This window comes from Parasteatoda tepidariorum, chromosome 1 (assembly GCF_982258835.1).
Source record: "Parasteatoda tepidariorum strain Cologne lab strain chromosome 1, Ptep-v5.0, whole genome shotgun sequence".
Classification (NCBI taxonomy): Eukaryota; Metazoa; Arthropoda; class Arachnida; order Araneae; family Theridiidae; genus Parasteatoda; species Parasteatoda tepidariorum.
This window is the reverse complement of record NC_141755.1, coordinates 34157537-34180168: the sequence shown is the minus strand read 5'-3', so window position 1 is coordinate 34180168 and position 22632 is coordinate 34157537. Positions and strand designations below refer to the sequence as shown.

At 29.8% G+C, this 22632-nt stretch overlaps 1 protein-coding gene across 2 annotated transcripts in view; it reads right to left on the bottom strand.

Moving 5' to 3' along the window:
• Positions 1 to 22371, bottom strand: part of ZnT86D (solute carrier family 30 member 7) — a 39895-nt gene extending 17524 nt beyond the window's left edge. Inside the window, exons 1-2 of one of the 2 annotated variants that reach the window (XM_021148826.4) lie at positions 22159 to 22371; positions 14930 to 14944 (exon numbers count right to left, since the gene is read on the bottom strand). In XM_021148826.4, the coding sequence (XP_021004485.1) occupies positions 14930 to 14944; positions 22159 to 22241 (98 nt within the window). In that variant the 5' untranslated portion in view covers positions 22242 to 22371. The remainder of the gene's footprint in view (positions 1 to 14929; positions 14945 to 22158) is intronic. The other variant, XM_021148827.4, reaches the window with a different exon arrangement.
• Between the last annotated feature and the right edge of the window lie 261 nt (positions 22372 to 22632).

Sequence of the window (22632 nt, the reverse complement as noted above, 5' to 3'; positions counted from 1 at the left end):
TTAAACCTTTCTTTTTGAATAGTAGTGTAAAGCTGAACCAGCAGCTCCTAAAACTCTTAATTTGGAATGAAAAAAAAAAGTTCTTTTTCTGTTATACATACGAACAGGTATAGAAGTACATACGAGTTTTCTAACATGCCAATTTTTGTAAAAAATGGAAGAAAAGAAAGAAAGGCAGTAAAGTGAAACAATACGTACGTACTTCCTAACACTTAATGAAACAATTCCTACGTACTTCTGTAAAGAATGTTATTTCGAATACACAGTTTAAATTAGAAGTCAGTTATATAGAATGAATTAATAAAATGGCATGTAGTTATTAAAAATTGCATTTGTATTATCGCATGAAACAAACTTAACCGAATTCAACAATGTAGACGTATGTTTCCTTGTTTTCCCAAATGTTCCTAATGTTTATTTTTGAAACTTTCCTTTAAAAAAAAAAAACCATATTTCTGCTCACTTATTTTCAATTTATGCATACATAAAAAGCTAATTAAGAGTTAGACCAAATGCCATTCCAAATCTGTAAAGTCAACTATTTGACATAAAATCCTATTTTATTAAAAAAAAATTCATTCTTCATTCCTTCATTAAATATTTTCAAAACAATTAACAAAACTACAATCATTAAATATTTTTAAAATAGTTAATAGTCTTTCGTTGATAAATATATTCGCAATTGCGATGGGGCAGTTGCACTTAAGTTATACTACATAAAATTTAACCAAGGGACTTTCAAATTAATCACAAATTGAAATAAAATGTCCTTGTCACTTTCTAAAAAAAAAAAAAAAAAAAACACCAAAATATATTTTTATACTTAATAGTTTTTATTTTAAAATTACATAAGTAAAAAGAATAACAATAAATAAAAAATTACTATTTATTGAAAATAGCGCGATTTTATCAGAAAATCTTCAGCTGCATGATTATAAAAATAGGGATGATCACAAGTTTTGTGTTGAGCTCATGGGTGCCACTCTTCAGTCCTGGGCAATAAAATCAGTCTTGAGAAAAATCAGTGGAAAAAATTCACCATCCATTAATATCTTTCCCGTTCGTTATTTTAATTAAATTTTCTTTTTTCATTAGAAATGTAAATTTTTTTTTTGTTAAAAAATATAACATAAGTTCAAAAATGTATAAATAAAAAAATATTACACTTTAATGAAAACATTATTTTTCACAAAAGAATACCTGCAAGTGACGTAGTGAGGATATCTCTATCCTGATTGGTTGTTGATACGTGGCATTTGTTCACGTTAGCAACTGTTCTTTCCATTCTATTTCCAGTAAACCAAGTTCGTCAAGTATCAATTCCCTTAAGTGAAACATTCTATATTCTTTCAGAAAGATTCCAATTCCTTCACTATTTATTTCTTACTTAACAAAAAAACAAGCACGAACCATGTAGAATATAAACAAACTAATCATGCATCGAAGTAGCCAGGTACACAAAATAAAAATATATCACGGTTACAATAAATATATAAACAAATTAAAAAGTTAAGTAAAAAGATGTAGACGAGCAAGAGTTGTTTTTTTTTTAACAAATTCGATGTGCGATACGGAGATGTACTTCATATTATTTAACATCCTATCTTATGAAAAGAAACTTAACTCGATTTTAACACGAAATCTCGTTAATAAACGATCAGATGGAGCTGAGGTAATAAGTATCGTGCCTGTGTATCAGTGATCGTCTTCTTCTCTAAAAAGGCTCCTCTAAAAAAAGAGAGTTGAACTGTCCGCCATTATGGAGCAAACAAGTTCGCTAGTTACGTAGCGTTAACATTACGTAGCGTTATTTTAGAATAAAAAATAGATATTATAAAAATAGATCACAATTTTTGATTTAGTTAAATGCTTTTCAAAAAAAACAAAATCAAACAAAAAACTAGAACGAAACGAAAAAGGCTCCTCTAAAAAAAAAAAGAGAGTTGAACTGTCCGCCATTATGGAGCAAACAAGTTCGCTAGTTACGTAGCGTTAACATTACGTAGCGTTATTTTAGAATAAAAAATAGATATTATAAAAATAGATCACAATTTTTGATTTAGTTAAATGCTTTTCAAAAAAACAAAATCAAACAAAAAACTAGAAATTTATTAAAAAGTTTGAAATGTTGTAAAATATGCATCATGTGAGTAAATAGTAAAAACTTATCAATTAAAGATAAAATATACACGGATCTGAAACATTAAAAAAAAAGTACTTTTTTCCATACTTACAGATTGTTTAAAGCGGGATAATTATAAAAAGAAAAATTGTGATCGCTTTATTAAGATCACTGGTTACCCATTAGTCAAATGCTTTTTTTTTTTTTTTTTTTTCAGGTTTGACTCCGATAAACGCCACAACATTTCAAATCATGGGTTGCAAAAACTGTTTCAATTGATGTCTGTTGTCGGACTAGTTTTCAAATCCTGGCTATATATGAGTTATGTGTTTCAAGACGTCACAAAGTACTTTTCCTTCTTCAGTATTCATATTTATATTAAAATCACCGTCAATACAGTAATTATAAGTTAATAAGAAAAAGAATATAAAAATACTTTAAATTATTATTATGCAAATAAATTAAGAATGACTGCTGGTGAAAAGAAAAAGATAAAAAAGAATTATAACAACAATTATCTCCAACAGCAGCGGTCGCCATAGCCAGGCATGTAATGATGACGCATGCGCACTGTTTACTATTACTCTTGAACACAGTTGAAAAGTGTGATGACGTCAAATAAAGTGCGCAAAGGCCGGGATAGCCTGGTCGGTAGGGCGCTGGGCCCATATCCAAGAGGTCGTGGGTTCGATCCTCGCCGGCCGAAGACTCCCCGTGTAGTAAATGGTGACTGATGCACGTTAAATCTGTCGAGTCTCAAAGTCCTCCATGTTCCCACAACAAATCAATACCTCTGGGGGAACTGATCCAGGAGTTTCATTGTCTTCTGGATTGGTTCAAAATTACAAGGCTACGGAGTTGAACGTAAGTAGTCGTAAACCCATGAAATTGGGTCGGCTGTTCAACGACGGTTATAAAATAAAATAAAAATAAAGTGCGCAAGCCATCAAACCCAAATCAAGATCCAATTTGCCAATGGGTAATAAGCTTAAATCTAATGCAATCTTTTAAATTTACTGATCATTCTCCATTTGCTTGAGTTACTTTATTTTATTATTATTAAAGAACAAAAAATGTGTATAAACTGCTTTTATCTAGTGATGAATAGAATTTTTATTTTAAATAAGAATAATAATAAATTTTGTACTGAATTTGTACAAGTTATAAAAAAGTTTCCGAAAATCAAAGTAAATCTATGTAAGCAAACACGTTTTTCTGTTACGTGAAGTAAGCATCATTTGCAGCGATAAATTGCTAAGTCTTGTAGCTCTTCCACATTGAAGAAAAGATTTTGCTCCGTAATGGCGGACAAGTCATCCTCTCTCATTCTTGGGAAATGATTAAGTAATGACGTCACACTACATGAAAGAAAAGTATCAGGACTTTTATTTATCTTCCTTTTGTCAGACTCGCTAAATCTTATTTTCTAAGTTCTGACAAATAGGGGCGATTGAACTACATCTACTTTGTAAACAAACTCTTTACTGCTACTGAATCGAAAACTGCTTGAATTACCATTTTTCCTCAACATATTGACATGCTGGTCAAACTTAAATAAAGACTATTAAATAAATAAATAAAAATATAGTGCTAGGACAAAAAAAATAATGGTGATGTGAAAAATAAGTAGAGATATGAATGATTTCTAGTGCATAGTGGTTCAGTGATAAGTGTAAAAATATATACAAGGTTAGACGTTATTTTTGTTTTATTTGCTAAAAATATAAAGAAAATAAATTTAGGAAAAATATAACCAAATGATTTATTTAATTTGTACGCTTTTAACAAGGAAAGGTAAATTTTGTAGTCAGTGAACTATAAATTTTTGAAAATTCCGGTAAACAACACAAGAAAGTATTAATTAGTCAACAAATAAGTTGAGTCTTGGAATTTTTTAGAGTGGCACCCATGGTGAAGCGCAGTTCATCAACACTTCACAGGGACGGGGGTGAGTTGTTAGAAGAGCAATACACTAGGTTTTAGAAAACCATTAGCTACCCCTGGTGATTACCTAACCTGAGAAAAATTATTTCAGCAAACTTCAAGGAGGGATTAAGAATTGAGCAATGCTAATACGTCGAACAAAAGAATTGTGCACCACTAATACATCGAACAAAAGAATTATGCAACGCTCGTCGAAGAAATTAACGTGCTATACTTTGTTTTAACAAAAAATAATATCTTGAATGAAAGATATTTTCAAAAATTATTTTCATTAAAATATTTAGGAGCCACGCAGCGTTCACATGTTTGCACACATTTCGAAAACGCAGCAAATAAAGTCTGATTTCTGTCGGAGGGAAGGTACCTTAAGTTTCGAACTTTCCGTTTTTTATTTATGAAACGTATATTACGGAGACAAAAATAAAAATAAATATACGAATTACGTTAGATACCCTGTGTGCAAAGTAAAAAACGCTACAATCTGATTAACTTTTAACTGAATGATAATAATTAAGTAAGAAAAAAAATCTCACACTGAGTCAAAAAAAGGCCTATTTTTATTAGTGCAAATATATTTTAATTTGCGCAATTTATTCCAGCTAAATAGTAAACCACATAGGTAAAATTCCTCCATTTTCCAATATATCTCCAGATGCCTTAGCTTCTTTTAATATTTCTGTTTCTTCCCAATCACCACACATAGTGCGATATTACGCTAACTAAGTCTTCAAAAGTATCAATTATTTTAGATTCATTAATTTAGCAAGTTCTTTCGTACCTTACGGACGGTTATTCTTGTTAATGCATACATGTTTTAACAATTTATTTGAGGAATGACTGGTTCTGGTCACCTCCATTCAATCAGTTTTTTTTTTCTTATTAATCTTAAGACATCAATAAATAAATGGTTTATGAATTATGTAAGAAAAGTCTTTAAAGGCTTGAAGCTCAAAAAAGCATTTCCAAATTCTTTCGAAATTAGAGTGAAAAAATAAAATAAAAAATTTGGGTGACCAAAAATATTTCGTGAAATAATAGATCGCCGAGAAATGTAAACCGGCTAAAAGAGTTTTTTTCCTAATATCAACACAGAGCCGTGGTGGTTAAGTGGATAGAGTATTCGCTTTCCAGTGGGGTGAACCAGGATCGAATCTCCAGCAATGGCAGGTCGATACGATTTTCACACTCGTCTCGCACCGACCACAGTGCTGACGTACAATATCCTCAGTGGCAGACGGATCATGGATTGGAGTCTCCTAGCCAACCGTGGGATATTTCTTTCTCCATGATACCCAAATGCGGGTTAGTTCCATCATAAAAGTCCCCCACTAAGGCAAATTCCTCCCAATACCTTATCCAAAAGTTCGCTTGTCTTCGGGATTGGGTACAAAATTACAAGTCTACAGAGCCAAACATTAGTAGTCGTAAGCTCAAAATTGGGTCGGATGTATACCGACGATAATTAAATAAACTAACATCAGCATAGCAAATGCGTAAGAAATTCAAAATGCTTCGTGATTTCGGAAAATTGTTATCGAAGATCGTGATATACAGGTTCGATTACTAAAAATAGCTAAACGCTTATAGAATAAAAATGTACTCTTTCAACTAAATTTAATTATTTACATTATGCAATTATTAACGGAAAAATTAAAATGCAATGAAGATAATTTTGTTATCAATGAAGATAATTTTGTTATCAATGCATTTTCTTTTTCATTCCTTACTAATCACACAATGATTTTAATGACCGGATTTCAATAAGCTTACTTCCTTCCTCATTTGAAGTAGATATTCCATTAAAATATATTTCTGTTAAATTCAAATTATCTGCTTAGATGAATAATGCAACATTACACTTAATGGTCTTCTTTATCGCTTTCCACTACTTCAAAGATATTTCCAGCTTTACATCCCTTAATGGGTCTTGACTTTCTATTCCACAATTCCTCTGCACCCTTTATCAACTCTCCTCCTTTAGTTTTTATATAATTTTGATAATCTTAAGATCTTCCTTAACTTGGTTGAGACATCTCAGTTTTGAACCACCTCTTTTTTTTGCTATCAGGTTTTCTTTCTTGATTTTATTTGGAAAATCTATTTAATTTTTTACAACATAACTTAGCCAGTGGTGGGAAGTAGCAAGTAGCGAAACTACTGTAGTCGCTACTTTATTTAAACTACTACTTTATTTATTTTGCCTTAAATCTCTCTGATAATTGCCAACAGTGAAATAATTTTGTTACTACTTTTTACCTTTCAGTAATATAGAAATATTAAAAGTGGTACTTTAAAGTATCTTCGGCTATTAAATGTATAACGGTTCACAAAAGCATATGCATTTTCTAATAAGTCCCGAGTCGTAAAGAAACAACTTATAATAAAATAAAAAAACTGCCTTATAAAATAAAGAAATATTAGAAAATCGGTATGTATGGTTACAGATGGCGCTAGGGGTTAAAATTCGTCATTAGACATCCGGGTTACCTCTTCCGACTGATTTTTACGTCTAAGCTTAGAAAAAACGCACCTTCCAATATTATTATACTTGTAGTGTTTTCAATGGATGGTGTTTTCGACACTAGGGAGCACTGCAAGCTGTATGCCGCTTATACTTCCGGGTTACTGTTTCTGGTGTATTTTGCCATTTGGGTCACAACGTGATCATTGTGTTTTAAGATTCTTGCAAATGTCGTATTTGAATACTTATTACTAAACTTAATCCTGCTCCTCGAACAATATGCTAACACTAGCGTAAGATGGTGCACAGCTTGCAACACGAACAAACAGTAATAAACAAATGGAAAAGGGCCAAATCAAGACTGCCAAAAAAGAGAGTTATTCAAAATCTAGCAACCATGTCACCTTTTTTTAACAATATCTATATCTCTAAATAACTAAAACAAATTTTTACTTCAAATTCACCAGAATTGCATAATAACATTAATATCTTATGAAATACGGCAGATTTGTGCTCAGAAATTATTTCATTTATTTATTTTATTGAAAACAAAATTATCCGTTTGAAAATATCGCCTCGCAGAATAACATGTAGTAAGCAGCTGCAAACTTTCTAACCGGAACTAGAGCAGGCATATAGCTCGAGATTGTTATTGTTTACATTTCTACTGAAAACACCATCCATATAACACATTCTTTCAATCTAATTTTCAACGAAACAAACAATAAATGAATTCGGGAGACTCCGTAAGTTTTCTATGATGCTACCCAAAAAAATAACAAACGGTGCTATTTTACACAAATATAGCCAAATAAGAGAACCTTACATGTTATTTATGCTGTGATGTTAATTTTGTTAAATATGTTTTAGGTTCTGAAACTGATAGAATTCATAAATTACGGAAAACTCTTATGAATAGTAAAATTACGTGTAAATTTAAACACTAATCAGAATAATAAAGTTTCTTAGAATATTAAACCTGTTAACACATCGCCTCGTAAGCATAACATAAGCGGAGGGATACACCGAAAGTTTTCTAAGTTTCTTCCGGTTTTGGAAGCTTGTTTACATTCAGTCAACCACCCATAAACAAAGCGAAAATTCGACTATGATGTTCTATTTCTTAGAAGTGCCAGTTCACAAATCGACAATTACGACGAAATCTTAAACAAAGCGACATTGAGGTTCATTATTTAATTACGTATAAAAAATTAAAGATATTAGAGACTAAATTCTAAAACTCATGTTTATCGAAATTTCTTATTAGATAGAGCTGAATACACACATAAATTATATGAATGCACAAAAATGTAGCAAATAGTTTTATTATTTCAACAGCAGCTAAAAAGTCTCTAATCGCAGATTTAGGTTTACACAGTGCTGAATAAATATTTGAAAATGAAACCTTTTTTATTTGTAACACGCCACCTTCTTCGGGCAGCTGATCTGACTTTTAAAATGTGTCGACTAGTTGGCTGTACCTGCCGTTTGTCTTTTAAAATGAACTTATGGGTGAGACTTAAAAAGTTTTTTAATGATTTTTAAACCTTACGTAAGCAAAGCATAAATACATATTCCTTTTTACTCCGAATTGTAGCATAGGGCTTCTAACATAGCTTTTCATCTCACTCTATTTCTGACCAGATATTTTGCCTCTCTTTATGTCCTTCCTACTGTTTTCAATTCGCTTACAATAGTCCTGCGCTAAGTATTTTTTAAGTTTCCCTCTTTTTCTTATTCCTCTGAGGGTTCCAATCAAAAACTTGTTTTTCTTTGAATTTTTCAGTTTACGTAGAACAAGATCACTCTATTTCTATCTACGATTTTTAATACCCAGATCAATCCGTTTCTGCTTTGCTTTTCTAAGGAATAGCACAAATACACCTTTCAGTTAATCGACAAAAATTCCATTGTGATGCTTATGTAATAGTATTTAAATAAATCTTAGATAATATATTAAAAAAAACTATCGTAATCGAACAGTGACATTTCGAGTACGTAACTTTATAAGAAAAGATTACGAAAATATGCGTTTCTCTCACTTCTCATTTTATTTCATTTAAATTTAACAATGAGTAGCTCACCAAACAATTAGCTTTCACGCGCTAACCTTCATAACTGCAGAAACTAGTAGAGATGTGCAGCGGAGTTACCTGGCCAATGAAACCATCTCCATAGATGAAGTGATGGTAATTGAATAAAGAAAGTGGGATTGCATGACCACTCCATTGCTCCATGCTCTGACTACCAGAGGGTAGCAGATAAAAGGAAAGTCCGTCTTGGCTAGCCTCCATAACTGCTTAATCAGTCAATTTCAGATTGCTACGCTCATTTTTATCGCCTAGTAAAGGCTACATTTTCTGTTCGCTACGGCTCATAAGCTTTCGGGAATGGTAAGTTCTTATCAGGTTTGCTGCTTTGATCGTTCATTTCACCAATTCTACCTATAGTTGGACGGATTACCAATAAAGTGGTAAAAAAAAAGAAATAAAAGGAGGGTGAAATTAAAATATTGAAGACTTTAACTCAGCAATTTAGTCTTTATTTTTTACTTTACAATTTACTCTTTCCAAACTAATACAAAATTCAAAGAATATCAGTCATATTCAGAGATAAGAGGACGAGGGCGCAAAATAATAACAATAGTTTCTGTTAATAATTTCTGCTAAAATGAGTTTAGCGATGCAAAAACTTAATAACCATATCAATAACATTTTATAATCAGAAATACTCCTTAAACAGATTCCTGATTTGAGCAAAATCTTGTATTTATTCATCGAATTGTTTTTGTGTTACAAAAGCGAGAAACGCGAAAATTTTCTGAAAATTTTGAGACGTAGCGTCGCCAGTAACTTTTTCTAACGAAAAAATTTATTTGAGATCACACTTATGGAAACAATTTAAATACGTAACTGTACGCTAGAAGAAAAAATCATAATTATATTCGCTGTACTAGAGGGTTTACTCAGAGGTTACAGTTGCCTTGAAGAGAGCTGGTCAAATCTGCAACATTTGGAATAGTTTCGGAGCTCTTAATTTCTTACCACGTATTGAAAGATTGTGGTAAAACTTTTTAGACAAGATATCATTTGCATGCATACAAAAACTTGCAATAGTTACAATAAACTAAGGTCTGAATTTTTTTTTCTTAATAACAATGAATCAGTCAGACTGATCTAGTTTATGACACTAATGAACAATAGTTGTTTTAAAAAATACGGTTCAAGACGCAAGCATCGAATCATTTGAGTTAAATTCGTTCGTTTAATACCGTTTTAAATTTTCGAACTTTCCAATTAAAATTTTTCAATTTGGAATTTAAACATTTTACTGTTAATCAGTTACAGTTTGTAAATGATAGATTACCAGTAACATCCAAGCTTAATGATTTTTTTGGCTGTGGCCCATATCCATCCATCCATCTCCAAAAAAATATAGTAAAATAAAAGCACAGTAACTTGGTATATCTAATCAATATGATCAGTTGACCGTTGATAATTACCCTCTCTTTAATCTCAAACTTCATTTGTGGAACAGACGAAAATTATTCTAATATCTTCTTTTGGCTCTTCAAAAGAAAATGGTGCATTTAAATGTTCAATGGGGGAATTATTTCATGCAATATTGTTTGAATAATAAGTAAAATAAAGTTATATTATGAGTTATTTTTAATTTTGTTTAAAATACACACGTTACTCAATTTTTATGATGATTATGATAAAATGTATAAGTGAGAAGTAGTTTATCACATTGATTTTTTTCTCTTCCTCTTAGGACTATTCTATCCTGTCAGTAAACGCAGAAGATTTTTATTTTTATGGCAGTTTTCCTCTTTAGACGTCATTAATGCTCGAATAACTCGAGATCAGCTGGCCTAAGAATATATCAGAATTATCGGATGAACTCTACAGCAAACACCCATACACAGAAAAGAACCATCAAGAATAGTGATAAAAAGAAAGTAAATACATAACCAGAAACTCAAAATACTTTCTTGATGGTCGCATGAACAGCATTATTATAACTGGAAAACACCGTATATTAATTCTAGTTAAAAAGGGAATATATATTTAAATTACCGAAATTAAAAAAGAATATTATTAATCGAGTATAAGAGATTAAAATGGCACTATTATATAAAAGAAACTGTCTTTCAAATAAGCAGCCTATTTATATAGATTAGATGCTGGTAATTGCAAATATATAAAATTATAATATCTCGATAAAATATGAGTCCTGGCAAGATTTATAAATTCAATATTTTTAGGATTCTGTCTCAACATCCTCATCACCCTTTACATGCATCGTATAAACTGCTATGGCTAAAAATATACATCGATAACTAACTAAATTTGAGCTAAGCTAGAAATATAGAGAGGGTTACGGACAAGGGTTACTAAAAGTTATGCAGTGAACTTGCTGCTCATTGCATAACTTTTCAAATAATAACTAACAATGCGTAACTTTTAAAATCGAGAAATAAAACTTGATATAGCTACTCGTATTTCTTTTCTAATATTTATTTTTAAGCAAATTATGCTTTTAAGAACAGCAACTGCATAAAACCGAATTTCTATAGGGAGTAAAGCAGTAAAAGGAAAAAGAAACATCATAGCTTTTTTATTTAGGACAGGACGCTCATATCTCACAGATATCTGAAACTTTATCAACTACATATTATAACTCTTTCGTTTTGATTAGCAACATATTACTACTGTCGCTAATAAATGAAAATAAATAATGCGGACGCCTTTTAAATAAAGTCAATCAAATGAACTACAAGTTCTACAGATGAATGACAACAAATATAAAACTTTAATCTTTTAATAACTAATAATTTAGCAACAAAAACGGATTCCAAAAAAATTATAATTCTAAATTACAACAAAAAAGAACAACAACAAAAACTATCTCAGGTTGCCACGCAACCTAAAGTGAAATATTAAAACAAATAAATCTAAAGAAAATTAAAGGTGGCGCTTCTGTCAAATATACATACGTTAATGACTTAAAATCTTAAACAACTACTAAAGAATAAGTATAAGATTTGAAATTATGGGCACTTCAGCACTCCATGGTCAGTGCCGCGACACACACTTGGCTGAGGATTTATTTATAAAAATGCACTCCCAAGTCCCAACTTTCAAAAGGCCACCAAGTTACAACTAATAATTTATTTCTATAAATGTTACTGTTAATAAAAAATATCAAAAATTTCAATAACATTTTCTATTAAAAAAAGGTCATTATAAAACCTTTTAATAAATATCTATATTTTGCAAAAAAAAAAGTTTAGAAATGCCTCTAAGCTTGCGAGCAGGGCCTCGAGACCTGTAAATCGGTTTCTCGGGAAATGAGTATCATGTAATTTTCAAACAGTGAGTCGCTTTTTCTAATCTCATGTTTTTCTTTTTACTAATTTACGTGGGGGCTAAGCCCCTGTTCGCTGCCGCACACCAACCCCGATGATTGCTTTGCAATAACTATTGTTTCTTGGCATATGACCGTTTTTACTATGAAAGTTGAACATATTCATTTAAAATATACGTACTAAAAAGAATTCTGTTCGCTTACACTTGTGCCTCTACTTCCCAAGTCCATCAAATATGATCCATAAATCCCTTATGATTCTATTAAGTTCTATTAGTGAACATAAGTAATTTTTTTAGATAATTTTTTTAAAATAACATTCAACATTAAGGCTACAGTGGACGTTCAAAAAAATTTTTTTTAGTTTTTATGCTACACTAAAACTTTTTTTTATAACTTATGTATTCTATCAAGATATGCCCTTGCAAAAATTTTTGTAAAAAATATTTGGACCATTTTTGAGAAATTTAAAATTTTTTAAAAAAAATTTCATCTATTTTAAAATGCTCCCAGCGGCTTAAATTAAAATTTTTATTTATTTTTTTTTAATATTCTTTTTTTAGAGATAAATGTTAAAAGCTTTATGCATTATATAGGAATTTTCCTAAATTTATTTTAAATTTATGACCAAAAAACAAATTTTATGTAGATTTTTGTTTCAAAATAAAGGTCGTTAGGTACATGAAACCCGATAACTCTTTTATTACTTGTTATAAAACAGAAACAAATGCATAAACGTAATCTAATATACATATAAATAACTAGAAAAAAATTTCATCTCAATAGGATGAAAACAAAGTCGACTGGAACATTTTGAATACGTGAAACATAACAAAATTTCAATTTTGAGAAAAACAGCTTTTTGTGTAAGAAAAGGGGCGTGGCTTCATAATGTGAAAACGAAACTACCCTATAACTTCTCAAAAAATGACGAAATTTAAAAAAAAAAAAATTCAGTTGAAAAAGCAACGAAACAAGTGTCTAAATATGTCCAAAAAAAAAACCGAAATTTTTATCAATTTTTGGCAATATAAAGGTCCACTGTAGCCTTAAAAAGTACATTGTGATAAAAAAAAAATTTTTAAGTTTATAACCGTAATATAATATCGCTTACCAAGCGCTTCATCACATTGCGCATGAAGCTGAAAGTTCTAATTCATTGAACGAATCTCTATATCTTTAATTTATGTATATTAATATAATTTGTACAAAAAAATAATAATACGGTAAAGGTAAATAAGATTAGAATCCGATTTAAATAACTTTATCTTAAAATGTAGCGTAGAATTACGATGTAATAAAAAAAACTATTTTAGTTTTTTAAACTCTTAATTTAAAAAACAATCAAAATCAAAAACGTAATACTAGCAGTACAGGAAAATACTTTTAAATTAGGGATACAAAATTATTTGCCGGAAAACAATACCTTATTACTTTTATTAATTTTATGAGGATAGTAACCAAAACAATACGGAAATTAAAGTGGGAAAACTGGATCCTTCTATAAAACTTTCCGGTTAATAAAAATGCACCGGCAAAGAAAAACTGTGTTAGACCATTATGTTTTTATATTATATAGACTATTCAAAACAGTTAGAAATTCCAAAAGCAACCAAAAAGTATTATTAGTATATGACTATGGATTCAGAAAAAATTAAATCTTTAAAATAAAATTAAATTATAAAATAAAATTAAATTGTAAAATAAAATTTAATTATAAAATAAAATTAAACCATAAAATAACATTATATAATAAAATTAAATTAAACTACAGAATCGAATTCAGGTGAATATTCAACAAGTCCATTTTTTTTCCCTTTTATTTCTAAAAGATCATTTATAAAAATGGATTTTATTTATTTATCAAACGTCATGACGTCATGCAAAATTTTATTTCTTTTTCAATAATCCTAAGGCTACTATATTAGGACAGGGGCTCTAAATAATCCAAATCAAATAAAAGTATTTAATTCGATATAATCAGTGAAAATGTTTTAAAAAAAGAAAAAAAAAGATATTTATTTGTACTTTAAGTGATATTTTTGAAGTGCTCTTACGTACCTCGATTTTTCCATTACAAAAAAAAAAAATAGTAAAAAATAGATATGAAAAGACAAAGATACAAGCACTATTATTTTTCGTACAATACTCATCTATTTCTTTGTGTCGAAAACGAAATGTATACAACGTTCTAAAATTGAAATTTATAAAATTAAAATCCAATTTAACAATATTGAAATAATTGTTCACAAAGAAATACGTTAATATTTCTTCTTTGCTTTTATCATTCTGTACTAAGAGTATTTAATACAAAAAATATATAATTAAAAATAATAATAATAAATATGTAAATGAACTAACTAAGAAGCACATTTAATTCTAATATTTGAATGAAAATTAGCAAAAATTAGCTTTGAAGGAAAATTGCAAAATATGTGAGAAAGTAATAAATTTAAGTGAGAATTAAATATTAAAAATAAGTGAAATTATTATTTCTATCTTACTACGTGTACACCAATCATACAATCCTATACTTTAATTACTTTAATATTGAGGATGGATCACTCTGATTCTAATTACAGTGTACTAAAATAAGGCAGGAAAAATTATTGCTTTAAGAATGAAGAGGCTATATTTAGTAATGAAGATTGAAAAAAAAATTAAGAACATAAAAATTGATAAAGTAAAAAATACACTCAATTTCAGCCAGTCCATTTTTTAAATAAGTAAAAAAAACAATATTTTATAAAATGAAAACAAAAATTAACATAAAAATAAACAAAACTGAAAGCAATGAACTTTAACAAAAAATCTGCACAAAACAATTAAAAAAAAATTAATAAGATTCAATTTCCATAGATAGAAATTTACAATTAGACAATTTCAGAGCAATCAATCAAACTGTTAATTATTGCATGCAATAAATCATGCCAATAAAAAACTAAAGTGCAATTAGCATTCAACAGTAAAATTTATTAAAATTATTGAAAATAGCTTTTAAAATTTGGAATAAAGAGCTGAAATGGACTTACGTGAGCTGATTCTCCCTATTCATTCACAATTGAAAATATAGAGGAAATGCAAAGGAAAAAAAAAAAAGAGTTTTTATACTTAAATTAAAACTTTATTCAAATATAAAAAAATAATAAAAATAAAGTCATAGTTTATAGAGAAATACATAGACACAACTGCTTAGGTATGAAATATATATGCAACATAAGGCACACAAGTAAACATTATATAATAATATATATCACAGTAATATACACTAACGGAAAAAAAATCCCAACACCAAGAATGAATTGTGCTAGAAAAACTAAATTTGGTAGGCTTGTTTATATAACTATAAGAAGTTGTCTATATAAATTTCGCGCTTGGCGGATAAGTTTGGCTCTTGTAGCGCCACTGTGAACATGCAACCCGGAGTTGCTTTAAATACGTGTTCTTTAGTTCGTACGCAATATTTTTTGTTTAAATTTTGACAAAGTGAGTAGCTGTTAGTCATGAATGCTTTTAAGAAGAAGTAGAAGCAATTAACAGCTCACTGACTCTGAACTGTTGACACTGACTCATTGTTGTGTAATAGAGCTGCAAGAAGGTGGGTTTTCTTTCCATAAAATTGCAGAAAGATGGGAAGAAATGTATCCACTGTGCATGATCCTTGGTAGCATTTCTCAATGGAAGGTACTGCTTCAAGAAGACCGGGTTCTGGGTGACCCCGCAGCACTACTCAGAAGAAAGACCACGGTGTACGGCGTATGGCTGTGGTGCACCGGACTACGTCTGCCTCAGAAATTCGAGCTGTAGTTGCCACTACAGTGACACAACAAATCGGTAACTTCAAGTACAGTTCCGGTAACTCATTCCAAACCCCTGCCGTTTACGTTGTGAGTGGTATCGAGTTAAAACTCCCTAGAGGACAGAGTGGAGATCTATTGTATTTTCTCATGAAAGTCAGTTCTGCCTTAGTGTCAGTGACAGCCGTATATTGGTTAGAAGGAGGCCGGGTGAGCGCCTGCTAACAACCAAGACATACTGGACCTACACCTGAAGTTATGGTCTGAGGAGCAATTTCCTATGACAGCAGAAGCATTCTCCTGGTTATTCCATGCACTTTGATTGGAAATTTGTATGTCAACCTGATGATCCAACCTGTTTTGTTGCCATTCATAAGCAGAATTCAAAGGAGTATTTCCAAACAGAATAACGCTCGCAGGGCCGTTTTATCCATTAGGCACTGTAGGCAACTGTCTAGGGGCCCCGTCACGTTCAGGGGCCCTGTGCTACAGAGAAAAAAATTAACAATGTTTCTTAAACAGTAAAAATTTAATTCGAAATTTCGATGACGATTGTCTTGCTCTGTACATTACATCGACGCTATTTTAGTACGTTTCTGAACGCATTTCAAATTAGATATTAATATTATGGTAGTTAGTTCATATATAACGCAGTAATATAATCGCAAGTAATATAACCGTTTAAATTCATTGGCCATAATGGCAATTGAAAATGATGTATTGGAAAAGGTTAACTTTCAGGATGTCTTGAACGATTTTGTAACAAAAAAAGTTAGAAGAGTTAATATTTAAGCTTATTGTATGATTTTATTTTAAATGCATACATTAATTACTTATATTCTTTTCGCTTGATTCAATAATTTTATTGAATAATGTGATAATATACCTATGTAGTAAAAAACAGCGTAATTATGAATAAAGTGTTGTGTTAGCGAAAAAATATGTTAGGAAGTTAGAAGACGGTAGGGGGGGGAGGGCCGAGACATGCATAAGCCGGCCCTGAACGCTCGCCCTCATACTGCTGTTGTAACCCTACATGCTCTATAGAATGTCTACATGTTGCCGTAACCTGCTAGATCACCTGTGATATCAACCTGTGATATTGAAACTTTAATAAATTAAATGTGTTACTTAGACAAACGCATTGCCAAAATTTCATTAGTCTACAATGATTTTTTCTTGATGTTGGGATTTTTTTCACATTAGTGTATATCATAATAAGATTGACAGATAAAACCAACAAAATAATGTAACTAAATCCCATAGAAATTGCATACCGTAAATCTAAAATTACTGTATGTAAAATTACAGATATGACGAAGTGATTGGTTGTTTCGAGTTTCTTGTCTATTTTTGTAACTATCTTTGCAGAAATTTTCCTTGTTTTTCGAACAATTCTAGAATAGATGACAATTATGGATACATTTGAAACAATTACAGTATTACCTCTTGTAAGGGACCTCTAAAAATATGAGACACTCTCTACTTAAGAGTCAATTATGTTAGTCCTTGTCTGAATGGAACCTTAATTTATTTATCTCCTAAAAAGGGACCCATGTTTAAGGAACACTGTAAAAGCTTAAAAAAGTAAGATAGGGATACATAACAAAAAATAAAAATACCTTTATTTGATACATATTTCCCCCCGATGGTTGCCGCGCCGCTTCAAGAAGACAGGGCTTTGGGAAAAAAGCATGCCACTGTACGATAAAAATGAATTCGAAAGAATCTTTTAAGTGAAATGAAAAGTAGAAAAAGATGTTTTAACAGCCAGGGACTGCCTTTGGTATTGGGAGGAACAGGATTCAATAAGAAAGAAAATTGGTCGCTTAACTGGACTCATACTGATAGGATTCAAAACAACATTTTGAAGTGAATAAAGAGAAAATTATATCATTTTCAGTTCTTGTGAGATCTGTGATGAATTGTAGAGAAGTGTGTCTGAGGACTTCGAAGCCTCAAATTGCTTAAATAAATTTAAGCAAAGTAATAGCATTACTTTCAAGACTATTTAAAAAGATTAAAATTAGAGAAAAATCACACAACTTGTAGCAAGCAGACTAATAAAGAAGTTAAATAAAATCTGCAAACTTAAATTTCAAATAAAATTGCATTTTTGAAGTTTTATGTGCCCTCTAAATAAAGGGCATCGATAGATAAATAAAGGGCATCAATAGACAAATATTAGAAAATAGATCGTAATAATAAATAACAATGGACAATAGAGATCATTCTGGCTCCAATAGGTCATACCTTATTGGGAGGTACAACTGCATTTTACTCCACATGGAATCATCATAACCAATTTTTAAAAAATATTAATTGAAAACAATATAGCAACTATTTATAAGTATTCCCTAACTCTCTAAAAAATATTTATATATATTCTTGTGCAAATCAAGTGTTGCCTTCAGAGCTTAGAAGAAGATTTGGCAAAAAATTTTCAAAATTTTTTAATGAATACAGTTGAAAGAAAGTAGAATAAAATTGAACAATATAGTAAAGAGAGAACATTTTGAAACATGTTAAAGATGCAGTACGTAATATTGTACCAAAGAATAAATATAACACAGTATAATTAGAGATAGAATTTAAGATTTCTAGTAAAGATACAGCAACTTTTCATTCAATATTTAATTAAAAGTTTACTACTTTCATTCGAACACCTCTATCTACTCCAAAGCGATGCTTAACACGGAGACAATTATTGCATCTTTCCTAAATTTCAATAACATGCTATCTTAATTATAGGGCCTTCAAAATAAAAAACACTCTTTGTACTTTATTTCTTAGAATTATTGATCATTTTATGTGAATAAAAAATACATGTTTCGTTAGTTAAAAAGCTGGTTGCTTTTGCTTTGCTAGAGAAATCTGAAAATCACAATTTTTGCTGTTTTATCTGCATAATTTTTTTTAATATTATTATTATTAATGTTAAATCATGGTCACCATTTTCTCTAAAAGGATGCATGTTACGTGTGAAGGAGAATAGATTATAGAGTGGATGAAATTGAGAAAAAAAGACCTTACAAATTCTGAAAATGAAAATAAATCAATGAAATCAGATAATGCAAAATCTGATAATCCAATATAATAAAAAAAATTCTAAAGTACGTAATTTGCAATTAGTACAGGTAAATTTTAAAATAAAATACCTCTATTAAATAGTCATTAAAATTAAATACCATAAAACACTATTATCTTCTGTATTTTTCACTTCTTTGTTATCACTAGTCAAAACTATCTTTGCCTTATAAAATTATTTTACTTAATTTTATTTTTAAAAAAAAAGTACCAAATTGAGATCTTAAGAAATTTTTCAAAATATTTAATTACTTCTTATGTATAATCATTTCTTAAGTATTTTCATTTAAAAGGGAAAATAAACTAAACATCTAGTTTTGTGATGTAAATCGAAACTATTGATACAAATAATTTTAATATAATATTAATAGTAATTATACATCAATATCATATTGTCAGCAATCTTTTTTTTATTAGGTAATGTATAAAAATACATTTTTTCTTTCATCCAACTGCCAGACACATAGTTATACGGAGTGTCCCAGGATTATTAGGACAATTCTTAAAGAGAGGTATGGGAGATCACAAGGATTCAGATTCTGATAGAAACATCTTGGTTAGCTGCTAGGTGATGTTGTTCACAAGAGCATTGGTGAAAACAGATATGCATTGCCACAGTCATTCGAGCTGCCATCACCTGCAGAGGAGTATGCAACGTTTTACGAACACTGAGGTGGCAGGTATGCACATGATACGTGGATTGACAGAGGAACAGAGAGCGGCAAAAAAATTTTATTGTAAAAGGTACCCACAGATTGAAGAACGGATATCCAACAACATCAAGATTTATTTGAGCAAGTACCACAATCCACTCACCGACGGTGCAAAGCATGCATCACTAGCAATGGTCAAAACTTAGAATATCTTAAGTAATATTATCACATATCATCTACACACACAGCACAAGTAATATCTTTAACCAATAAATAGTTCAGATGATCTCAGTCTTTTTTCTTTTTTGCACCTGCCACACTTACTTTCCTATGACGATTCCGACCATAGCTTGCTTAACAATTCTGAATCCTTGTGATGCCCCCCTACTTCCCCTTAAAGTTTTCCCCAATAGTCCTCTGACACCAGTTATATGGCAATCTTGTCTTTCTTTCTCTTTTTTTAAATAGAATTATATTGAAATAGCAAATGTGACCGATTTATTTTCATAGTACATGCATTCAAACAAAAAACAAAAAAATGACATAGCAATGATAAGCTAGATTGAAGTATAATATTATCTCTTTAACCTTTGATTATGGAGCCTAGTATGATGAAGCCCATCTTTCAGGTCCACTTATTGTAACTTACTATATTGTATCATTGCTGTATAGACACAAAACAGAGATTAGTTTTAAAATTGAGATATTAGCTCAATGGCAATCTGTGTCTGCAGTAGATTGAAGAGCTTCTTTTTTATTTTCATTAATTAAAACTTGCATTAAACTTTCAAAATAACAAAGTAATAACTGAAAATAATTCTTAAGACCAAGAGTTCTCCAACACAAATCCAGACACATATTTGAATTTCATACCTCAGAACTTTTGTGATGAATCAAAATACTCCTTGTCAATTGTTTGGTAAAACTGTTACCTTTTTTTTCTTGCACTTGGAGAAAGATTGAATGATTTATCTTAAATCAATGAAGATGATAGATTTTGGCAAATATACTATCAGTGATGTATGTAGATAGGAGGACAAGACAACCCTTAAATGTATTCTGAATTCAGGAAATTGATTTTTATTGCTGAATACTACCAATAACTACAACAGCTGGGGAAATAGGTTCTGTAACCCAAAATAATTCTTTTTTTAAATTAGCTTTGCTTGGAGTTAAGCATTTGGATGTCCTTACTAGATTCTCTTGAGGACTCCCTTGTCATGCCATCAATAAAGAAGCTAATTTTGGGCAGGCTATAAATTTGTGGAAACAAAAAAAAGCATAAAAAATTTAATACATTCTACTTTATTAGAAAGATCTTCGTTAATTTTTTAACCCTCTTTTTTTCTTAATTTTAGCCTAATTAACCAGCATGTTAAGTACAAAATAATTGAACTGCATATCTGTGTAATGTATTATAAACTATAAGAGAGATATGAATAACTATATTAATTTACCCTTTTCAAAAATTAATTTCAATATGTTATATACAGTTAATTTTTCCTTTTCTCTCTATAATTTCTTTACATATAAAGTTTTTTTTTCAGAAACAATACTTTAAATTTCTACATAAAAAATTATAAGAATAAGAAAAGTTCAAATAATTTACACAAGAGTTTTTCACATAAAAATATAACAATATGAAAAATTTTATATCATAAGGCAAAACTACAAATTTAAAGATTCATCTGTGTCAGATACAATAACATTAAGAATGTTGACATATGGATCCCACTTTGCAATGTATTATACTTCCTTATCTACTGGGTCCCAAAAACAAATTTCTATACCCCCATCTAAAGGATTCTAAATTCCTCACTTTACAAAAAGTTTCCAGAGAGAAAAATATTTTAAACTTGAGAAAATAATAGACTTAATAATATTTCTATGTTTTTCAATTTCAGAATTTTTTTTTATTTGGTATTTCAGAAGTCAACTTCTACATGTGACAACTAGGAAATTTACTATCCTGTAATCTAAAATTGGTGGTTGACTTTACTTTACACCAGGATATACGGTAGTATTTAATAATTTTTAGATTAAATATTCAACCACTAATTCTAGATGGTTTATTTTCCTTAAATAATATGCCAGTTTTTAATTAATCTGTATTATAAAATGGTGCTAATTTACAAATTAAATCTATGTTTTGGTGTTCACTCCTTGATTTTAAATTTTTCTCCTAAAAATTAATAGAAAAGTGTAATTAGCTCTCTAATTTTTTTTTTTTTTTTTCATTTGGATATACACAGCTCGAAATATGCATGATATATAACTCATTATAAGTATGCATGGATATATAATATATAAGTAGGATAACAATAAAGGCAAAAAAATAAAATAAAATAATAATAACTGAGTCACTGATCATATACTAGAAATAAAGGGCTTTAAATGAGAGGATAAAAAGACAAATAGTATATACTCTTTTATTTACAAAAATATTTAGGTTATAGCTAACAGAATAATTTATTTTCAAATAGTTAATGATAATACTAATAAAATATTGAATTCCTTAAGGTCCTATTACATGGTTACATGCTACATTACAGGTTAGTAAATGAATAGTAAAATATACACAGCGACAAAAAATAATAATTTATAACTGTACTAAGACTTTATGACAATTCCGAAAATATACAATATTAAGTACAAAATGAAATAACTGGAATCAAGTAACAAAGCGCTTCTGTGATAGTGAAATTATATAAAATGATAACTTACCGAAACCATGATTGAGCTTTTTCTTTGATCCGATGCCGTCTTCCTGTGCCGTAATCTCTGTCTTTAGAGTGAACAGGTAACATGAGTACTAATTTAAATGTCTTATACTTCAATTAATAAATTATATTTTCGTACTACACTGAAAAGCACAAAATTACTAGACACATATGCTGATTCCTGAAACCTGGCACAAAAATAATAACAGACGACGGCGATTACACGGTTAGCAAACCGTGGGATGTCAAACGACAAGTAAATAATATTTTATTTGACAAAAAAAAAACATGAAATTTCTTTAAATAAGTTTAAAATTAGGAAAAATTGTTTATAATATTTTAAAAATTGATTAATATATTTGGTATCTGGTCAATTTTATTGCTCCATTAGTTTTTAGAAAGTTTCCGTTCGTAAAACACAAGCATATTTCCAATTCATCCAAATAATTGATTCTTAAACAACTATTCGAGTTGAAAA